General features: G+C 44.5%; 1 protein-coding gene across 1 annotated transcript in view; it reads right to left on the reverse strand.

The window, feature by feature from the left end:
* Nucleotides 1-8,003: 8,003 nt before the first annotated feature.
* The window catches only part of LOC110504478 (uncharacterized), a 16,465-nt gene continuing 4,258 nt past the window's right edge, over nt 8,004-20,210 (reverse strand). The window contains exons 2-11 of the mRNA XM_090219240.1: nt 19,220-19,397; nt 16,863-18,425; nt 15,818-15,910; nt 14,132-14,236; nt 13,550-13,659; nt 13,018-13,375; nt 12,435-12,600; nt 8,598-8,692; nt 8,199-8,319; nt 8,004-8,155 (exon numbers count right to left, since the gene is read on the reverse strand). Coding sequence (XP_090075366.1) covers nt 8,234-8,319; nt 8,598-8,692; nt 12,435-12,600; nt 13,018-13,375; nt 13,550-13,659; nt 14,132-14,236; nt 15,818-15,910; nt 16,863-18,425; nt 19,220-19,376 — 2,733 coding nt within the window. The 5' untranslated portion in view covers nt 19,377-19,397 and the 3' untranslated portion in view covers nt 8,004-8,155; nt 8,199-8,233. The remainder of the gene's footprint in view (nt 8,156-8,198; nt 8,320-8,597; nt 8,693-12,434; nt 12,601-13,017; nt 13,376-13,549; nt 13,660-14,131; nt 14,237-15,817; nt 15,911-16,862; nt 18,426-19,219; nt 19,398-20,210) is intronic.

The following is a 20,210-nucleotide window of genomic DNA, read 5'->3' on the forward strand; positions in this document are numbered from 1 at the left end:
TTCCTCTCAAAAATTTTAGAAAAGGCTGTTGAGCAGCAACTCACTGCCTTCCTGAAGACAAACAATGTATACAAAATGCTTCAGTCTGGTTTTAGACCCCATCATAGCACTGAGACTGCACTTGTGAAGATGGTAAATGACCTTTTAATGGCATCAGACCGAGGCTCTGCATCTGTCCTCGTGTCCCTAGACTTTAGTGCTGCTTTTGATACCATCGATCACCACATTATTTTGGAGAGATTGGAAACCCAAATTGGTCTACACGGACAAGTTCTGGCCTGGTTTAGATCTTATCTGTCGGAAAGATATCAGTTTGTCTCTGTGAATGGTTTGTCCTCTGACAAATCAACTGTACAAGGTTCCGTTTTAGGACCACTATTGTTTTCACTATATATTTTACCTCTTTGGGATGTCATTCGAAAACATAATGTTAAGTTTCACTGCTATGCGGATGACACACAGCTGTACATTTCAATGAAACATGGTGAAGCCCCAAAATTGCGCTCGCTAGAAAAATGTGTTTTAGACATAAGGAAGTGGATGGCTGCAAACTTTCTACTTTTAAACTCGGACAAAACAAAGATGCTTGTTCTAGGTCCCAAGAAACAAAGAGATCTTCTGTTGAATCTGACAATTAATCTTAATGGTTGTACAGTCGTCTCAAATAAAACTGTGAAGGACCTCGGCGTTACTCTGGACCCTGATCTCTCTTTTGAAGAACATATCAAGACCATTTCAAGGTCAGCTTTTTTCCATCTACGTAACATTGCAAAAATCTGAAACTTTCTGTCCAAAAATTATGCAGAAAAATGTATCCATGCTTTTGTCACTTCTAGGTTAGACAATGCTCTACTTTCCGGCTACCCGGAAAAAGCACAAAATAAACTTCAGTTAGTGCTAAATACGTCTGCTAGAATCCTGACTAGAACCAAAAAATTTGATCATATTACTCCAGTGCTAGCCTCCCTACACTGGCTTCCTGTCAAGGCAAGGGCTGATTTCAAGGTTTTACTGCTAACCTACAAAGCATTACATGGGCTTGCTCCTACCTATCTCTCTGATTTGGTCTGCCGTACAATTTCTAAGCAAACAGCTGCAGGCAGGGCTTTCTCCTATAGAGCTCCATTTTTATGGAATGGTCTGCCTACCCATGTAAGAGACGCAAACTCGGTCTCAACCTTTAAGTCTTTACTGAAGACTCATCTCTTCAGTGGGTCATATGATTGAGTGTAGTCTGGCCCAGGAGTGGGAAGGTGAATGGAAAGGCTCTGGAGCAACGAACCGCCCTTGCTGTCTCTGCCTGGCCGGTTCCCCTCTTTCCACCTCTTTCCACTATTACAGGGGCTGAGTCACTGGCTTACTGGGGCTCTTTCATACTGTTCCTGGGGGGGGGTGTCACTTGAGTGGGTTGAGTCACTGATGTGATCGTCCTGTCTGGGTTGGCACCCCCCCCCCCCCCCCCCCCCTTGGGTTGTGCCGTGGCGGAGATCTTTGTGGGCTATACTCGGCCTTGTCTCAGGATGGTAAGTTGGTGGTTGAAGATATCCCTCTAGTGGTGTGGGGGCTGTGCTTTGGCAAAGTGGGTGGGGTTATATCCTTCCTGTTTGGCCTTGTCCAGGGGTTTCCTCGGATGGGGCCACAGTGTCTCCTGACCCCTCCTGTCTCAGCCTCCAGTATTTATGCTGCAGTAGTTTATGTGTCGGGGGGCTAGGGTCAGTTTGTTATATCTGGAGTACTTCTAATGTCCTATTCGGTGTCCTGTGTGAATTTAAGTGTGCTCTCTCTAATTCTCTCTTTTTCTCTTTCTTTCTCTCTCTCGGAAGACCTGAGGCCTAGGACCATGCCTCAGGACTACCTGACATGATGACTCCTTGTTGTCCCCAGTCCACCTGGCCGTGCTGCTGCTCCAGTTTCAACTGTTCTGCCTTATTATTATTGGACCATGCTGGTAATTTATGAACATTTGAACATCTTGGCCATGTTCTGTTATAATCTCCACCTGGCACAGCCAGAAGAGGACTGGCCACCCCACATAGCCTGGTTCCTCTCTAGGTTTCTTCCTAGGTTTTGGCCTTTCTAGGGAGTTTTTCCTAGCCACAGTGCTTCTACACCTGCATTGCTTGCTGTTTGGGGTTTTAGGCTGGTTTTATGTACAGCACTTTGAGATATCAGCTGATGTACGAAGGGCTATATAAATAAATTGGATTTGATTTGATTTGACTAGTCTCTACCCACACACTGACTAGACTCTACTCACACACTCACTAGACTCTATCCACACACTGACTAGACTCTACCCACACACTCACTAGACTCTACCCACACACTGACTAGACTCTACCCACACACTGACTAGACTCTACCCAAACACTGACTAGACTCTACCCAGACACTGACTAGACTCTACCCACACACTGACTAGACTCTACCCACACACTGACTAGTCTCTACCCACACACATACTAGACTCTACCCACACACTCACTAGACTCTATCCACACACTCACTAGACTCTGCCCACACACTCACTAGACTCTACCCACACACTCACTAGCCTCTACCCACACACTGACTAGACTCTACCCACACACTGACTAGACTCTACCCACACACTGACTAGACTCTACCCACACACTCACTAGCCTCTACCCACACACTGACTAGACTCTACCCACACACTCACTAGTCTCTACCCACACACTGACTAGACTCTACCCACACACTCACTAGACTCTACCCACACACTCACTAGCCTCTACCCACACACTGACTAGTCTCTAATCACACACTGACTAGATTCTACCCACACACTGACTAGACTCGACCCACACACTCACTATACTCTACCCACACACTCACTAGAATCTACCCACACACTCACTAGTCTCTACCCACACACTCACTAGCCTCTACCCAAACACTGACTAGTCTCTAATCACACACTGACTAGACTCTACCCACACACTGACTAGACTCTACCCAAACACTGACTAGTCTCTAATCACACACTGACTAGATTCTACCCACACACTGACTAGATTCTACCCACACACTCACTAGACTCTACCCACACACTCACTAGAATCTACCCACACACTCACTAGTCTCTACCCACACACTCACTAGAATCTACCCACACACTCACTAGTCTCTACCCACACACTCACTAGCCTCTACCCACACACTCACTAGCCTCTACCCACACACTCACTAGCCTCTACCCACACACTCACTAGCCTCTACCCACACACTCACTAGACTCTACCCACACACTCACTAGACTCTAGCCACACACTGACTAGACTCTGCCCACACACTCACTACACTCTACCCACACACTGACTAGTCTCTAATCACACACTGACTCGACTCTACCCACACACTGACTAGACTCTACCCACACACTCACTAGAATCTACCCACACACTCACTAGTCTCTACCCACACACTCACTAGCCTCTACCCACACACTGACTAGTCTCTAATCACACACTGGCTAGACTCTACCCACACACTGACTAGACTCTACCCACACACTGACTAGACTCTACCCACACACTCACTAGTCTCTACCCACACACTCACTAGCCTCTACCCACACACTGACTAGTCTCTAATCACACACTGACTAGTCTCTAATCACACACTGACTAGACTCTACCCACACACTCACTAGACTCTACCCACATACTCACTAGACTCTACCCACACACTCACTAGCCTCTACCCACACACTGACTAGACTCTACCCACACACTGACTAGACTCTACCCACACACTCACTAGACTCTACCCACACAATAACACGTACTACACCACATATTCTCCCACATGCAAAACAAGCACACTTGCATATTGACGCCACACTCACACACTCTTCACATACGCTGCTGTTACTGTGTTTATTATCTATCTTGATTGACAAGACACTTTAACCCCTACATATGGTACATGTTACCTCAACTACCTGATACTCCCTTTATATGTTACCTGGTACTCCCTGTATATACCCATGATATTACCTGGTACTCCCTGTATATAGCCATGTTATTACCTGGTACTTCCTGTTTATAGCCATGTTATTACCTGGTACTCCCTTTATATAGCCATGTTATTACCTGGTACTTCCTGTATATAGCCATGTTATTACCTGGTACTTCCTGTATATAGCCGTGTTATTACCTCCCTGTATATAGCCATGTTATTACCTGGTACTCCCTGTATATAGCCATGTTATTACCTGGTACTTCCTGTATATAGCCGTGTTATTACCTCCCTGTATATAGCCATGTTATTACCTGGTACTCCCTGTATATAGCCATGTTATTACATGGTACTCCCTGTATATAGCCATGTTATTACCTGGTACTCCCTGTATATAGCCATGTTATTACCTGGTACTTCCTGTATATAGCCGTGTTATTACCTCCCTGTATATAGCCATGTTATTACCTGGTACTTCCTGTATATAGCCGTGTTATTACCTGGTACTCCCTGTTTATAGCCATGTTATTACCTGGTACTCCCTGTATATAGCCATGTTATTACCTGGTACTTCCTGTATATAGCCATGTTATTACCTCTCTGTATATAGCCATGTTATTACCTCTCTGTATATAGCCATGTTATTAGCTGGTACTCACAGTATATAGCCATGTTACTACCTGATACTCCCTGTATATAACCATGTTATTACCTCCCTGTATATAGCCATGTTATTACCTGGTACTCCCTGTATATAGCCATGTTATTACCTGGTACTCCCTGTATATTACCTGGTACTCCCTGTATATCGCCATGTTATTACCTGGTACTCCCTGTATATAGCCATGTTATTACCTGGTACTCCCTGTATATAGCCATGTTATTACCTGGTACTCCCTGTATATAGCCATGTTATTACCTGGTACTCCCAGTATATAGCCATGTTATTACCTGGTACTCCCTGTATATAACCATGTTATTACCTCCCTGTATATAGCCATGTTACTACCTGGTACTTCCTGTTTATAGCCATGTTATTACCTGGTACTCCCTGTATATAGCCATGTTATTACATGGTACTCCCTGTTTATAGCCATGTTACTACCTGGTACTTCCTGTTTATAGCCATGTTACTACCTGGTACTTCCTGTTTATAGCCATGTTATTACCTGCTACTTCCTGTTTATAGCCATGTTATTACCTGGTACTCCCTGTATATAGCCATGTTATTACCTGCTACTTCCTGTTTATAGCCATGTTATTACCTGGTACTCCCTGTATATAGCCATGTTATTACCTGGTACTCCATGTATATAGCCATGTTATTACCTGGTACTCCCTGTTTATAGCCATGTTACTACCTGGTGCTTCCTGTTTATAGCCATGTTACTACCTGCTACTTCCTGTTTATAGCCTCGTTATTGTTTTCATTGTCTTCCTTTTTCCTTATTAGTTTAGCAAACATGTGTCTTACTTTTTAACTTCACCGTTGGTTAAGGGCTCGTAAATCAGCATTTCACGGTAAAGTCTACCCCTGCTGTATTTGGCACATGTGGAAAATATCGTTTGATTTGATGATCTGAGATGTTGGTTACAGAGCAGAACAAAGTGGAGAAATAAGTATATTTAATTAGAGTTTTATTCTGAAAGTATAACTTCACTATATACATGGATCTACGACAGTTTTTTTTTTAAGTATAACTTCACTATATACATGGATCTACAACAGTTTTTTTAAAAGTATAACTTCACTATGTACATGGATCTATTGCAGTAAATTGCCAAAGCAAATAATGCTTTTCAATGTTGCATGTATGCATTTGGCCTGCGTCAATCTCCCATATTAAACAATGTATATATTCCCAGTTAAACAGTACTTCACAATAATGTATTATTAATTTATACCCAGCAGCATCGTACATTCACATACATCATCCTTCATTAATCCCTCATTTAGAGTTCTACATCATCCTTCATTAATCCCTCATTTAGAGTACTACATCATCCTTCACTAATCCCTCATTTAGAGAACTACATCATCCTTCATTAATCCCTCATTTAGAGAACTACATCATCCTTCATTAATCCCTCATTTAGAGAACTACATCATCCTTCATTAATCCCTCATTTAGAGTTCTACATCATCCTTCATTAATCCCTCATTTAGAGTACTACATCATCCTTCATTAATCCCTCATTTAGAGTACTACATCATCCTTCATTAATCCCTCATTTAGAGAACTACATCATCCTTCATTAATCCCTAATTTAGAGCACTACATCATCCTTCATTAATCCCTCATTTAGAGTACTACATCATCCTTCATTAATCCCTCATTTAGAGAACTACATCATCCTTCATTAATCCCTCATTTAGAGTACTACATCATCCTTCATTAATCCCTCATTTAGAGAACTACATCATCCTTCATTAATCCCTCATTTAGAGTACTACATCATCCTTCATTAATCCCTCATTTAGAGTACTACATCATCCTTCATTAATCCCTCATTTAGAGTACTACATCATCCTTCATTAATCCCTCATTTAGAGTTCTACATCATCCTTCATTAATCCCTCATTTAGAGTTCTACATCATCCTTCATTAATCCCTCATTTAGAGAACTACATCATCCTTCATTAATCCCTCATTTAGAGTACTACATCATCCTTCATTAATCCCTCATTTAGAGAACTACATCATCCTTCATTAATCCCTCATTTAGAGTACTACATCATCCTTCACTAATCCCTCATTTAGAGAACTACATCATCCTTCATTAATCCCTCATTTAGAGCACTACATCACCCTTCATTAATCCCTCATTTAGAGTATTACATCATCCTTCATTAATCCCTAATTTAGAGTACTACGTCATCCTTCATTAATCCCTCATTTAGAGAACTACATCATCCTTCATTAATCCCTCATTTAGAGTACTACATCATCCTTCATTAATCCCTCATTTAGAGAACTACATCATCCTTCATTAATCCCTAATTTAGAGAACTACATCATCCTTCATTAATCCCTCATTTAGAGTTCGACATCATCCTTCATTAATCCCTAATTTAGAGTACTACATCATCCTTCATTAATCCCTCATTTAGAGAACTACATCATCCTTCATTAATCCCTCATTTAGAGTTCGACATCATCCTTCATTAATCCCTCATTTAGAGTACTACATCATCCTTCATTAATCCCTCATTTAGAGTTCGACATCATCCTTCATTAATCCCTCATTTAGAGTACTACATCATCCTTCATTAATCCCTCATTTAGAGTTCGACATCATCCTTCATTAATCCCTCATTTAGAGTACTACATCATCCTTCATTAATCCCTCATTTAGAGAACTACATCATCCTTCATTAATCCCTCATTTAGAGTACTACATCACCCTTCATTAATCCCTCATTTAGAGCACTACATCACCCTTCATTAATCCCTCATTTAGAGAACTACATCATCCTTCATTAATCCCTCATTTAGAGAACTACATCATCCTTCATTAATCCCTCATTTAGAGAACTACATCATCCTTCATTAATCCCTCATTTAGAGCACTACATCACCCTTCATTAATCCCTCATTTAGAGCACTACATCACCCTTCATTAATCCCTCATTTAGAGTACTACATCATCCTTCATTAATCCCTCATTTAGAGTACTACATCATCCTTCATTAATCCCTCATTTAGAGAACTACATCATCCTTCATTAATCCCTCATTTAGAGAACTACATCATCCTTCATTAATCCCTAATTTAGAGAACTACATCATCCTTCCTTAATCCCTCATTTAGAGTATTACATCATCCTTCATTAATCCCTCATTTAGAGTACTACATCATCCTTCATTAATCCCTCATTTAGAGTACTACATCATCCTTCATTAATCCCTAATTTAGAGAACTACATCATCCTTCATTAATCGTATAATTTCTGTTAACACTTCATTTTACATAATCAAATCATACAGAACAAAACAAAACATACTTATAATCCTAAAATCGAATCTAAAATGCACATATTTATATATGATTACATCGACAACATACAGAATAAATATGTAACAACTGTTCCTCAACATGTTTGAGAGACATATTGGATGGTGGCCTGAGGTGGGTGGGTCCAGTATCTGATCTGAGTGTCGTCATTGGTCAACAGAGGATGGAGGGAGAGAATGGGGGAGGGGAGCTGGGTGGAACAGAGGATGGAGGGACGGAGGGAAGGGTCCTCCTCACAACATACTGGTCTTCACCCTCTCAAAGATCTGTCGGACCTTCACAGCCGGGACGCAGCCTTCCCTCACGATACTAATCGTGCCTGGAGGAGGAGGAAACACAATATTGACTGAGTGATCACTGACACACAATGAATCATAGGGTGGGACAAGGATTGCAATGTCCCGGTAACGTTCCCAGGTTTTCCAGAAATCCTGGTCAGAGGATTCTTTGAAATCCAGGAATCTTTCAACCTGTATTTCTGGAAAGCCTGGGAATTTGGGGAAAGTTTCCAGAATGTTCCATCCCAAGACAGGACAACACAACCTAAGAGGTTAGTAATTAGTTATTGTAGTGTGCTTCTGTTCTGTAACATCATACCTTCATCTATCTTGAGGCAGTTCACCACCGTTGAGGCTACGATCTCGTTGGAATCCCCGTCACACAGAACCCCCTGGATCTTATGGCCCAGCCGACTAGGATACACATAGAGACAGACAGTGTCAGAGTAGGTTCAGGTTCAGGTTTAGATTGGCCCAGCCGACTAGGATACACATAGAGACAGACAGTGTCAGAGTAGGTTCAGGTTCAGGTTCAGGTTCAGGTTTAGATTGGCCCAGCCGACTAGGATACACATAGAGACAGACAGTGTCAGAGTAGGTTCAGGTTCAGGTTTAGGTTAGGTTTAGATTGCCCCAGCCGACTAGGATACACATAGAGACAGACAGTGTCAGAGTAGGTTCACTACACCTGTTGTATTCAGCATTTCACTGTAAGGTCTACTACACCTGTTGTATTCAGCATTTCACTGTAAGGTCTACTACACCTGTTGTATTCAGCATTTCACTGTAAGGTCTACTACACCTGTTGTATTCAGCATTTCACTGTAAGGTCTACTACACCTGTTGTATTGATAATTTCACTGTAAGGTCTACTACACCTGTTGTATTCAGTATTTCACTGTAAGGTCTACTACACCTGTTGTATTCAGCATTTCACTGTAAGGTCTACTACACCTGTTGTATTCAGCATTTCACTGTAAGGTCTACTACACCTGTTGTATTCAGCATTTCACTGTGAGGTCTACTACACCTGTTGTATTCAGCATTTCACTGTGAGGTCTACTACACCTGTTGTATTCAGCATTTCACTGTAAGGTCTACTACACCTGTTGTATTCAGCATTTCACTGTAAGGTCTACTACACCTGTTGTATTCAGCATTTCACTGTAAGGTCTACTACACCTGTTGTATTCAGCATTTCACTGTGAGGTCTACTACACCTGTTGTATTCAGCATTTCACTGTAAGGTCTACTACACCTGTTGTATTCAGCATTTCACTGTAAGGTCTACTACACCTGTTGTATTCAGCATTTCACTGTGAGGTCTACTACACCTGTTGTATTCAGCATTTCACTGTAAGGTCTACTACACCTGTTGTATTCAGCATTTCACTGTAAGGTCTACTACACCTGTTGTATTCAGCATTTCACTGTGAGGTCTACTACACCTGTTGTATTCAGCATTTCACTGTAAGGTCTACTACACCTGTTGTATTCAGCATTTCACTGTAAGGTCTACTACACCTGTTGTATTCAGCATTTCACTGTGAGGTCTACTACACCTGTTGTATTCAGCATTTCACTGTAAGGTCTACTACACCTGTTGTATTCAGCATTTCACTGTAAGGTCTACTACACCTGTTGTATTCAGCATTTCACTGTGAGGTCTACTACACCTGTTGTATTCAGCAGTTCACTGTAAGGTCTACTACACCTGTGTATTTGGCGCATGTGACAAATAACATTTGATTTGATTTGATTTTGTTTGTGCGAGTGATTCCACCCTAGATCAGCTAGATGCAGGCAAGGCGGTATTGAATGTGTCACTGTCTGTCACCTTGATTACACGACCTGTACACCTACGTTGTAAACGTTCATTCGTGGGCTAGGTTGTAGCAACCTCATGATGGGTAGAGGGAAAATTAGAGTATCATGTAGTAGCCTAAACCGATCACTGTTCCATTGAACTGGGTGAATGGAATAATGAATTCCAGTCATTCAATATGCTGTAATAGATTTAAGGCCATGCTCTTAGAAAAATAATCGTCCTCACTATTCTTAAACGGCACCTACCATCAATGGAAACTAATCATCATGACCCTACAGCCAGCAGGACACAAGGCAGAGGACTGATTAACACAGATATATTAGTAGAACTGGATATTTACACAGCAGGCTGACTGATATGAAACCAGTCTGACAGGAAATATCAGACCAGTTTACAATACAACCAGCAATCCAAGATAGAAAAAAAACTTCAATACTGACATCACTTTCAGTATCACCATCAGCATGAAGGCAGCATAGCTGTTCAAACTATCTGATGAAGGCAGCATAGCTGTTCAAACTATCTGATGAAGGCAGCATAGCTGTTCAAACTATCTGATGAAGGCAGCATAGCTGTTCAAACTATCTGATGAAGGCAGCATAGCTGTTCAAACTATCTGATGAAGGCAGCATAGCTGTTCAAACTATCTGATGAAGGCAGCATAGCTGTTCAAACCATCTGATGAAGGCAGCATAGCTGTTCAAACTATCTGATGAAGGCAGCATAGCTGTTCAAACTATCTGATGAAGGCAGCATAGCTGTTCAAACTATCTGATGAAGGCAGCATAGCTGTTCAAACTATCTGATGAAGGCAGCATAGCTGTTCAAACTATCTGATGAAGGGAGCATAGCTGTTCAAACTATCTGATGAAGGCAGCATAGCTGTTCAAACTATCTGATTAAGGCAGCATAGCTGTTCAAACTATCTGATGAAGGCAGCATAGCTGTTCAAACTATCTGATGAAGGCAGCATAGCTGTTCAAACTATCTGATGAAGGCAGCATAGCTGTTCAAACTATCTGATGAAGGCAGCATAGCTGTTCAAACTATCTGATGAAGGCAGCATAGCTGTTCAAACTATCTGATGAAGGCAGCATAGCTGTTCAAACTATCTGATGAAGGCAGCATAGCTGTTCAAACTATCTAATGAAGGCAGCATAGCTGTTCAAACTATCTGATGAAGGCAGCATAGCTGTTCAAACTATCTGATGAAGGCAGCATAGCTGTTCAAACTATCTGATGAAGGCAGCATAGCTGTTCAAACTATCTGATGAAGGCAGCATAGCTGTTCAAACTATCTGATGAAGGCAGCATAGCTGTTCAAACTATCTGATGAAGGCAGCATAGCTGTTCAAACTATCTGATGAAGGCAGCATAGCTGCTCAAACTATCTGATGAAGGCAGCATAGCTGTTCAAACTATCTGATGAAGGCAGCATAGCTGTTCAAACTATCTGATGAAGGCAGCATAGCTGTTCAAACTATCTAATGAAGGCAGCATAGCTGTTCAAACTATCTGATGAAGGCAGCATAGCTGTTCAAACTATCTGATGAAGGCAGCATAGCTGTTCAAACTATCTGATGAAGGCAGCATAGCTGTTCAAACTATCTGATGAAGGCAGCATAGCTGTTCAAACTATCTGATGAAGGCAGCATAGCTGTTCAAACTATCTGATGAAGGCAGCATAGCTGTTCAAACTATCTGATGAAGGCAGCATAGCTGTTCAAACTATCTGATGAAGGCAGCATAGCTGTTCAAACTATCTAATGAAGGCAGCATAACTGTTCAAACTATCTGATGAAGGCAGCATAGCTGTTCAAACTATCTGATGAAGGCAGCATAGCTGTTCAAACTATCTGATGAAGGCAGCATAGCTGTTCAAACTATCTGATGAAGGCAGCATAGCTGTTCAAACTATCTGATGAAGGCAGCATAGCTGTTCAAACTATCTGATGAAGGCAGCATAGCTGTTCAAACTATCTGATGAAGGCAGCATAGCTGTTCAAACTATCTGATGAAGGGTGCATAGCATACCAACAGGCTTAAGTGCTTAAGTAAAGGTGAGTACAGGGTACAGGTGGGTACAGGTGAGTACAGGTGAGTACAGGTGAGTACAGGTGAGTACAGGTGGGTACAGGTGAGAACAGGCGAATACAGGTGGGTAGAGGTGAGAACAGGCAAGTACAGGTGAGTAGAGGTGGGTACTGGTGGGTACAGGTGAGAACAGGGTACAGGTGGGTACAGGTGGGTACAGGTGAGAACAGGCGAGTACAGGTGAGTAGAGGTGGGTACTGGTGGGTACAGGTGAGTGTTATGATAGGACTTTACCTGATGACCATGTCGTGGTGCGTGCTGTCGGGTTCTCCACTGGGATTGGCTGAGGTGATTGCAAGTGGTCCGGTGATGTTACACAGGTGTCCTGTGACGGTGTGGTCAGGGACTCGGATCATGATGCTATCATTGGTCCCCACGCGGTCGTAGGCCGGACCCACACCTGGACAACATAGGTAAACAATTAGAACATCAATCGAATGATCGCTCACAATATAGAATAAAGACACCAAATAATATGTTGTTTCAATAAGTGGAAATCAGGCATGCTGTTATCAAACCATTTCTGAGAGTATCCCTAACTCTAAACCAATGTAACCCGGCAGGGTAGCCTAGTGGTTAGAGTGTTGGACTAGTAAGCGGAAGGTTGCAAGTTCAAACCTCTGAGCTGACAAGGTACAAATCGGTAATTCTGCACCTGAACAGGCAGTCAACCCACTGTTCCTAGGCTGTCATTGAAAATAAGAATTTGTTCTTAACTGACTTGCTTAGTTAAATAAAGTTTTAAAAAACTATTTAAAATCCCAATGCAGTTGAAGCCACCCTCCTCCTCCCCTCTCTTCCCCTCCTCACCCCTTACCCAGTCTGAGTAGCCAGTCTCCCTTGCTGACGATGCAGCTGATCCCTCCAGGGTAGACGTTCCTCATGAATTCCCAGAGTAGAGAGCTGAATGGGGGCTTGGCTGCCACCAGCTGCTCCACACTGGAGATACAGATACAGATGGGTTTCTCTGCTGGACGGTCCTTAATGTTGTAGATGTTCTCGATGGCCTGAGGGTTCTTGCAGGATGCGGCCAGGGCGTAGACCGTATCGGTGGGGATTCCACAGACCCCCCCGTCGTCCAGCAGTCTGGAGATCTTCAGAAGACCGCTGGTCAGTCTGGAGTCTGCCACGGGACAAGGCAGGGCAGGGGAGGACATCTGCTGCTGATTCACATCCTGAGACACAACAACACAGGGAGAGAGACACACGATATGGAACACAATAGAAAAGGAATGAACTGGATTGGAGAAAAGTAGAATAAAATGTAATGAAACACATGAACCCACTCCATTCTACATGTCAGCTCATCCAGTGGAAAGCAACAGAATGGAATAGTGCCTCGTTCTCACCTTAACCAGTGGAGGCCCCATGGGCATCACACTCTGACGGAAGGTACAGTTGACCAGTGATGCCAGGGTTCCATATAGACAGACGACAGAGAACACAGCTAGCATGGCAACTACAAGAACAACGCCAGAAATGTGTTAGAACAGTTACACAGCTGACATCTAGATTGCAAAATAATGTGTACATTTTACAGTTACTGTTTGAGCAGCAAACGTATGGATGGATACCACATAACACTGTCTGAATCACAAACCCAACACTTCAACCACTCCGATCACTCCATAAAGGGCAGATGGCCAAGTGTTGGTTTTGGGTTTCAGCCTTACTGTATATCACAATAGGTTGGTGGAACCTTCATTGGGGAGAAATGAGGGCTTGCCATTAGGGCTTGTTCTATTGACTGGAACAGAATCAGTGGAATGGTAGCAAATACATCAAACACATAGTTTCAAGGTGGTTGATGCCATTCCATTTGCTCCGTTCCGGCCATTATTATGAGCCGTTCTCCCCTCAGGAGCCTCCTGAGCCGTTTATGTAGAATGTGAGTCCTGTCAGTGTAGGGAGGTGAAAAGCAGGTCACTTACTCTCCAGCTGGTAGGGGAGCTGTTGCAGAGTGGACAGGAGGAAACACACCAGAACTATCTCCATGACCACGGTCAGAGACAAGAGGACCAGGTTACCATACGCAGCTGGAGGGGACATGGAGAGGGTTAGGACCAGGTTACCATGGAGAGGGTTAGGACCTGGTTACCATACGCAGCTGGAGGGGACATGGAGAGGGTTAGGACCAGGTTACCATGGAGAGGGTTAGGACCAGGTTACCATGGATAGGGTTAGGACCAGGTTACCATGGAGAGGGTTAGGACCAGGTTACCATGGAGAGGTTTCGGACCAGGTTACCATGGAGTGGGTTAGGACCAGGTTACCATGGAGGGGGTTAGGACCAGGTTACCATGGAGAGGGTTAGGACCAGGTTACCATGGAGAGGGTTAGGACCAGGTTACCATGGAGAGGGTTAGGACCAGGTTACCATGGAGGGGGTTAGGACCAGGTTACCATGGAGGGGGTTAGGACCAGGTTACCATGGAGGGGGTTAGGACCAGGTTACCATGGAGAGGGTTAGGACCAGGTTACCATGGAGGGGGTTAGGACCAGGTTACCATGGAGAGGGTTAGGACCAGGTTACCATGGAGAGGGTTAGGACCAGGTTACCATGGATAGGGTTAGGACCAGGTTACCATGGAGAGGGTTAGGACCAGGTTACCATGGAGAGGTTTCGGACCAGGTTACCATGGAGTGGGTTAGGACCAGGTTACCATGGAGAGGGTTAGGACCAGGTTACCATGGAGAGGTTTCGGACCAGGTTACCATGGAGAGGGTTAGGACCAGGTTACCATGGAGAGGCTTAGGACCAGGTTACCATGGAGAGGGTTAGGACCAGGTAACCATGGAGAGGGTTAGGACCAGGTTACCATGGAGAGGGTTAGGACCAGGTTACCATGGAGAGGTTTAGGACCAGGTTACCATGGAGAGGTTTAGGACCAGGTTACCATGGAGAGGGTTGGGACCAGGTTACCATGGAGTGGGTTAGGACCAGGTTACCATGGAGAGGGTTAGGACCAGGTTACCATGGAGAGGGTTAGGACCAGGTTACCATGGAGTGGGTTAGGACCAGGTTACCATGGAGAGGGTTAGGACCAGGTTACCATGGAGAGGGTTAGGACCAGGTTACCATGGAGAGGGTTAGGACCAGGTTACCATGGAGAGGGTTAGGACCAGGTTACCATGGAGAGGTTTAGGACCAGGTTACCATGGAGAGGGTTAGGACCAGGTTACCATGGAGAGGGTTAGGACCAGGTTACCATGGAGAGGGTTAGGACCAAGTTACCATGGAGAGGTTTAGGACCAGGTTACCATGGAGAGGGTTAGGACCAGGTTACCATGGATTGGGCACTACTTTAGACCAGTGCCCTATTCCCTATATAGTGCACTACTATAGACCAGTGCCCTATTCCCTATATAGTGCACTACTATAGACCAGTGCCCTATTCCCTATATAGTGCACTACTTTAGACCAGTGCCCTATTCCCTATATAGTGCACTACTATAGACCAGGGCATATTCTCTATATAGTGCACTACTTTAGACCAGGACCCATGGGGCTATGTAGGGAATAGAATGACATTAGGGAAAACCCACTCCGTTCTTCTCTCCCTCTGTATTGCATCAGGACAAGAGGTAGATATAGATGATTTCATGTAAAGACTGACCGATGAGCATGAGGAAAGCGTTGATGACCAGGAAAGCGATGGCTCCAGCTGTAAACCCATAGGATCCTACTGGAGAGATCTGCAGCAAGGGGCCTGAGAAAAGAACACAGAGATGTTTTACTGAAACAGGCAACAGAGCATGGAGACAGCAACAACAACAACAACAACAACAGGGTACGAGATAATTACATGGCTATATATACGGGGTATCAGGTAATAACATGGCGTTTTATACAGGGTATCAGATAATAACATGGCTGTATATACAGGGTACGAGATAATAACATGGCTATATATACAGGGTACGAGATAATAACATGGCTATATATACAGGGTATCAGGTAATAACATTGCTATATATACAGGGTACCAGATAATAACATGGCTATATATACAGGGTACGAGATAATAACATGGCTATATATACAGGGTACGAGATAATAACATGGCTATATATACAGGGTATCAGGTAATAACATTGCTATATATACAGGGTACCAGATAATAACATGCTATATATACAGGGTATGAGATAATAACATGGCTATATATACAGGTTATCAGATAATAATATGGCTATATATACAGGGTATCAGATAAAAAAATGGCTATATATACAGGGTACGAGATAATAACATGGCTGTATATACAGGGTATGAGATAACAACATGGCTATATATACCGGTACGAGATAATAACATGGCTCTATATACAGGGTATCAGGTAATAAATAACATGGCTGTATATACAGGGTATGAGATAATAACATGGCTATATATACAGGGTATCAGATAATAACATGGCGTTTTATACAGGGTATCAGATAATAACATGGCTGTATATACAGGGTAGAAGAGGTAGAAGTGTTTCAGGGTCCTGTTGGTTGCAGACTTGGTACATTGGTACTGCTTGCCGTGCGGTAGCAGAGAGAACATTCTATGGCTTGGGTGGCTGGAGTCTGAATTTTTATGGGGATTTTCCTAGTTATGAAAAAAGTTAACTCCAGTTAGGATTGGTTAGTGTTAGCTTGAAGTCATCCACATACCTGCGAAGCGATACCATGTCCAGGTGGCCCAGACAGACAGGTAGAAGGATGGGATGACGGAGCCAAACCTCTGTCCTCCTCTGACCTGCAGCCTGCTGACAAACCCCTGTACCACCGCTCCAGATACCAGAACCCAGGGAACACTCAGTCGCAGGAAGGACACGCTCTGACTGGATGAGGCCGCGTGGAGCGCCGAGAGAGCGGCCACGCCGTTGGTCAGGTAGAACAGAGCGTCAGGGATCTGATTGGTCGGGGAGGATGCTGATGATGATGAAGGCAGCGCCCCCTGGAGTTTCCCCGGGGAGCGAAAGCAGGACAGGAAGGAGTGGAGACGGTCGGAGGAGATGGGCTGAGGACCCACCGGGATCAGACTCTTCTCAGCGATGGAGTTGATCAGGCGGCAAAATGTCCCGTAGAGCGAAGCGGAGGCGAACAGGGAACAGGACACCCCGAAGAACACATAGTACCCCTGGAGGGGGATCTGGGGGACCGTGGAGACGGACAGCAGCAGGAACAGAGCATTATGGGTAACCTCCAGGGTGTCATTACTCAGACTGACAACTAGGAGGAGGAGCGCCACCGCCACGAAGAACCAATCACCAACCATCGCCTGTCTCCCAGTAGCCACCTCTCTCTCCGGCTCCGACACGATCACAGCCGACAACAAAAACTCCTCCCACGCCTTGGTAAGCCAGTAGGTGGCATGCAGGCCGGCCTTGGTGACCAGGTAGCCATCTTGCCGCAGGTGAGCGTAGTAGCTAGAGAGGAGTTGAGCAGCAGAGATTATGGAGACCCACACAGCACCCAGGGAGAAGGATGTGACGTATCCAAAGCTGTAGAACAACATGATGAAGGGAGACACCGTGTCACAGAAGAAGAAGAGCGCCTGAGGTTCAGCGTACTTGGTGTTCTTCTTTTTCTCCTGTCCCAGGCTCTGGGCGCTGGCCGCAGGGCTGTTGGTCCCCAGCAGGAGCACGTTGAACAGCGGCGTGCCGAACCCCTTGAGGACATAGCGCTGCGCCAGACCTTTCACCAACAGGGCGGCGCTGCCGTACACGGCGAAAAGGAGGATGAGGAGTTCTAGAATGCCAGAGACGACCAGTGGCCAGGCCGAGGACACGCCCACCGCCACAGCCTCAAACAGCAGGGTAAGCGTGATGGCACCGAACACGAAGGGCATGATGACGTTTACCGTGGCAGAGCAGAAGGCCAATAGGAAGGATAGAAGGATGTAGGGGACCAATCCCGCGATGGCAGACTGGGGGATGAGCAGGAGAGACAGCCAATCAGGGCTCTGCGAGGTGCTGTTCCAGAGTTCAGCCGACAGGGATAGGTTGGTCGTGAGGGCAGTGAGCGGGGTCGTGTTACTCATCAGGTCATGTGACATGGTCAGGTTAGTTGTGATTGATTGGGATGCACCCAGGAAGATGCGTGTGGCACCATAGCTGCCCCAGAGAGCTGCATAGCCAATGAAGGCGGTGCCACTCAGGTGGTCGTATTTACGGAACGACAAGAGGCCGGCAATCAGCTGACACACTCCACCTATCAGGATGAGATGAACACCTGAAACACAACACAGTGCTGTTGAACAACACCTGAAACACAACACAATGATGTTGAACAACACCTGAAACACAACACAGTGATGTTGAACAACACCTGACACACAACACAATGATGTTGAACAACACCTGAAACACAACACAGTGATGTTGAACAACCACCTGAAACACAACACAGTGATGTTGAACAACACCTGAAACACAACACAGTGATGTTGAACAACACCTGAAACACAACACAGTGATGTTGAACAACCACCTGAAACACAACACAGTGATGTTGAACAACACCTGAAACACAACACAGTGCTGTTGAACAACACCTGAAACACAACACAGTGATGTTGAACAACCACCTGAAACACAACACAGTAATGTTGAACAACACCTGAAACACAACACAGTGCTGTTGAACAACACCTGAAACACAACACAGTGCTGTTGAACAACCACCTGAAACACAACACAGTGATGTTGAACAACCACCTGAAACACAACACAGTGCTGTTGAACAACACCTGAAACACAACACAGTAATGTTGAACAACACCTGAAACACAACACAGTGATGTTGAACAACACCTGAAACACAACACAGTGATGTTGAACAACACCTGAAACACAACACAGGGCTGTTGAACAACACCTGAAACACAACACAATGATGTTGAACAACACCTGAAACACAACACAGTGCTGTTGAACAACACCTGAAACACAACAGATCAAGAACAGGGAAAAGAGTAGGGTTAGTCATTGTGAAAGTGATTGTGATGGATGGATTGATTAGCGTACCTGCCAGAATGTTCTCCACCCCCTCTGCAGATACTCCGGTTCTAGCTGTGTTGAAGTTCTGCAGTAGAACCAGGAACGCACTGATCCCATTGGCCAACATACCCAACACCCCCGGCTCCCCATAGAAACTGGCGGGAAAACCATCCAAGGTTGCCATGGCGCAGTGGTTTAGCTACAGCTGTAAAACAGAGAAGATCCGAATATCATGTCAACATGAGAGAGACAACTGGAAAATAAAGAAAGAGTGAGAGAGACGGCCGAATGATACAAATAGACGTTAATCAGTAGGCTTTTATTCCAGCCTTAGGTCAAATGTTTAACCACAAGGTTGTAGACTGAGCCCCCCTTGGCTCCCTCTTTCCTATGGGGAACCTGGTCAAAAGTAGTGCACTACAGTATATAGGGAGGAGGGGGCCATTTAGGATGCAGCCTAGCTGGTGTGGTTGGCTTGTCTGTCTGTCAACATGCTCCTCCAACCCAGGGCTGAGACTAGCTAAGCCTTCCTCTAGCTATACACTTAAACCTAATATTTGCTCTTTTCTATATCCTGTGGAATGGAAGTAAAGTATAAATGTGTTTCTGGTATAAATGTGTTTTGGATAATAAACCAGAAGATATATTTGGAGAGCTGATGATATCACCGAGCCAGGCCATCATGAAGGATAAATGTTTTGTTGACTGGAGAGATGACACATCCTCGACAGACAGACAGACAGACAGACAGACAGACAGACAGACAGAGTATAGACAGTAGGTGGGCATTAGAGAGACAGACAGACACTCAGACAGGCAGGCAGAGGATAGACAGTAGGGGGGCATCAGAGAGACAGACAGACAATCAGACAGGCAGGCAGACAGACAGAGGAAAGACAGTAGGGGGGCGTTAGAGAGACAGACAGACAATCAGACAGGCAGACAGACAGACAGAGGATAGACAGTAGGGGGGGCATTAGAGAGACAGACAGACAATCAGACCGGCAGACAGACAGAC

The sequence above is a fragment of the Oncorhynchus mykiss genome, chromosome 25 (assembly GCF_057628025.1).
Source record: "Oncorhynchus mykiss isolate SJ-2025 chromosome 25, ASM5762802v1, whole genome shotgun sequence".
Taxonomy (NCBI): Eukaryota; Metazoa; Chordata; class Actinopteri; order Salmoniformes; family Salmonidae; genus Oncorhynchus; species Oncorhynchus mykiss.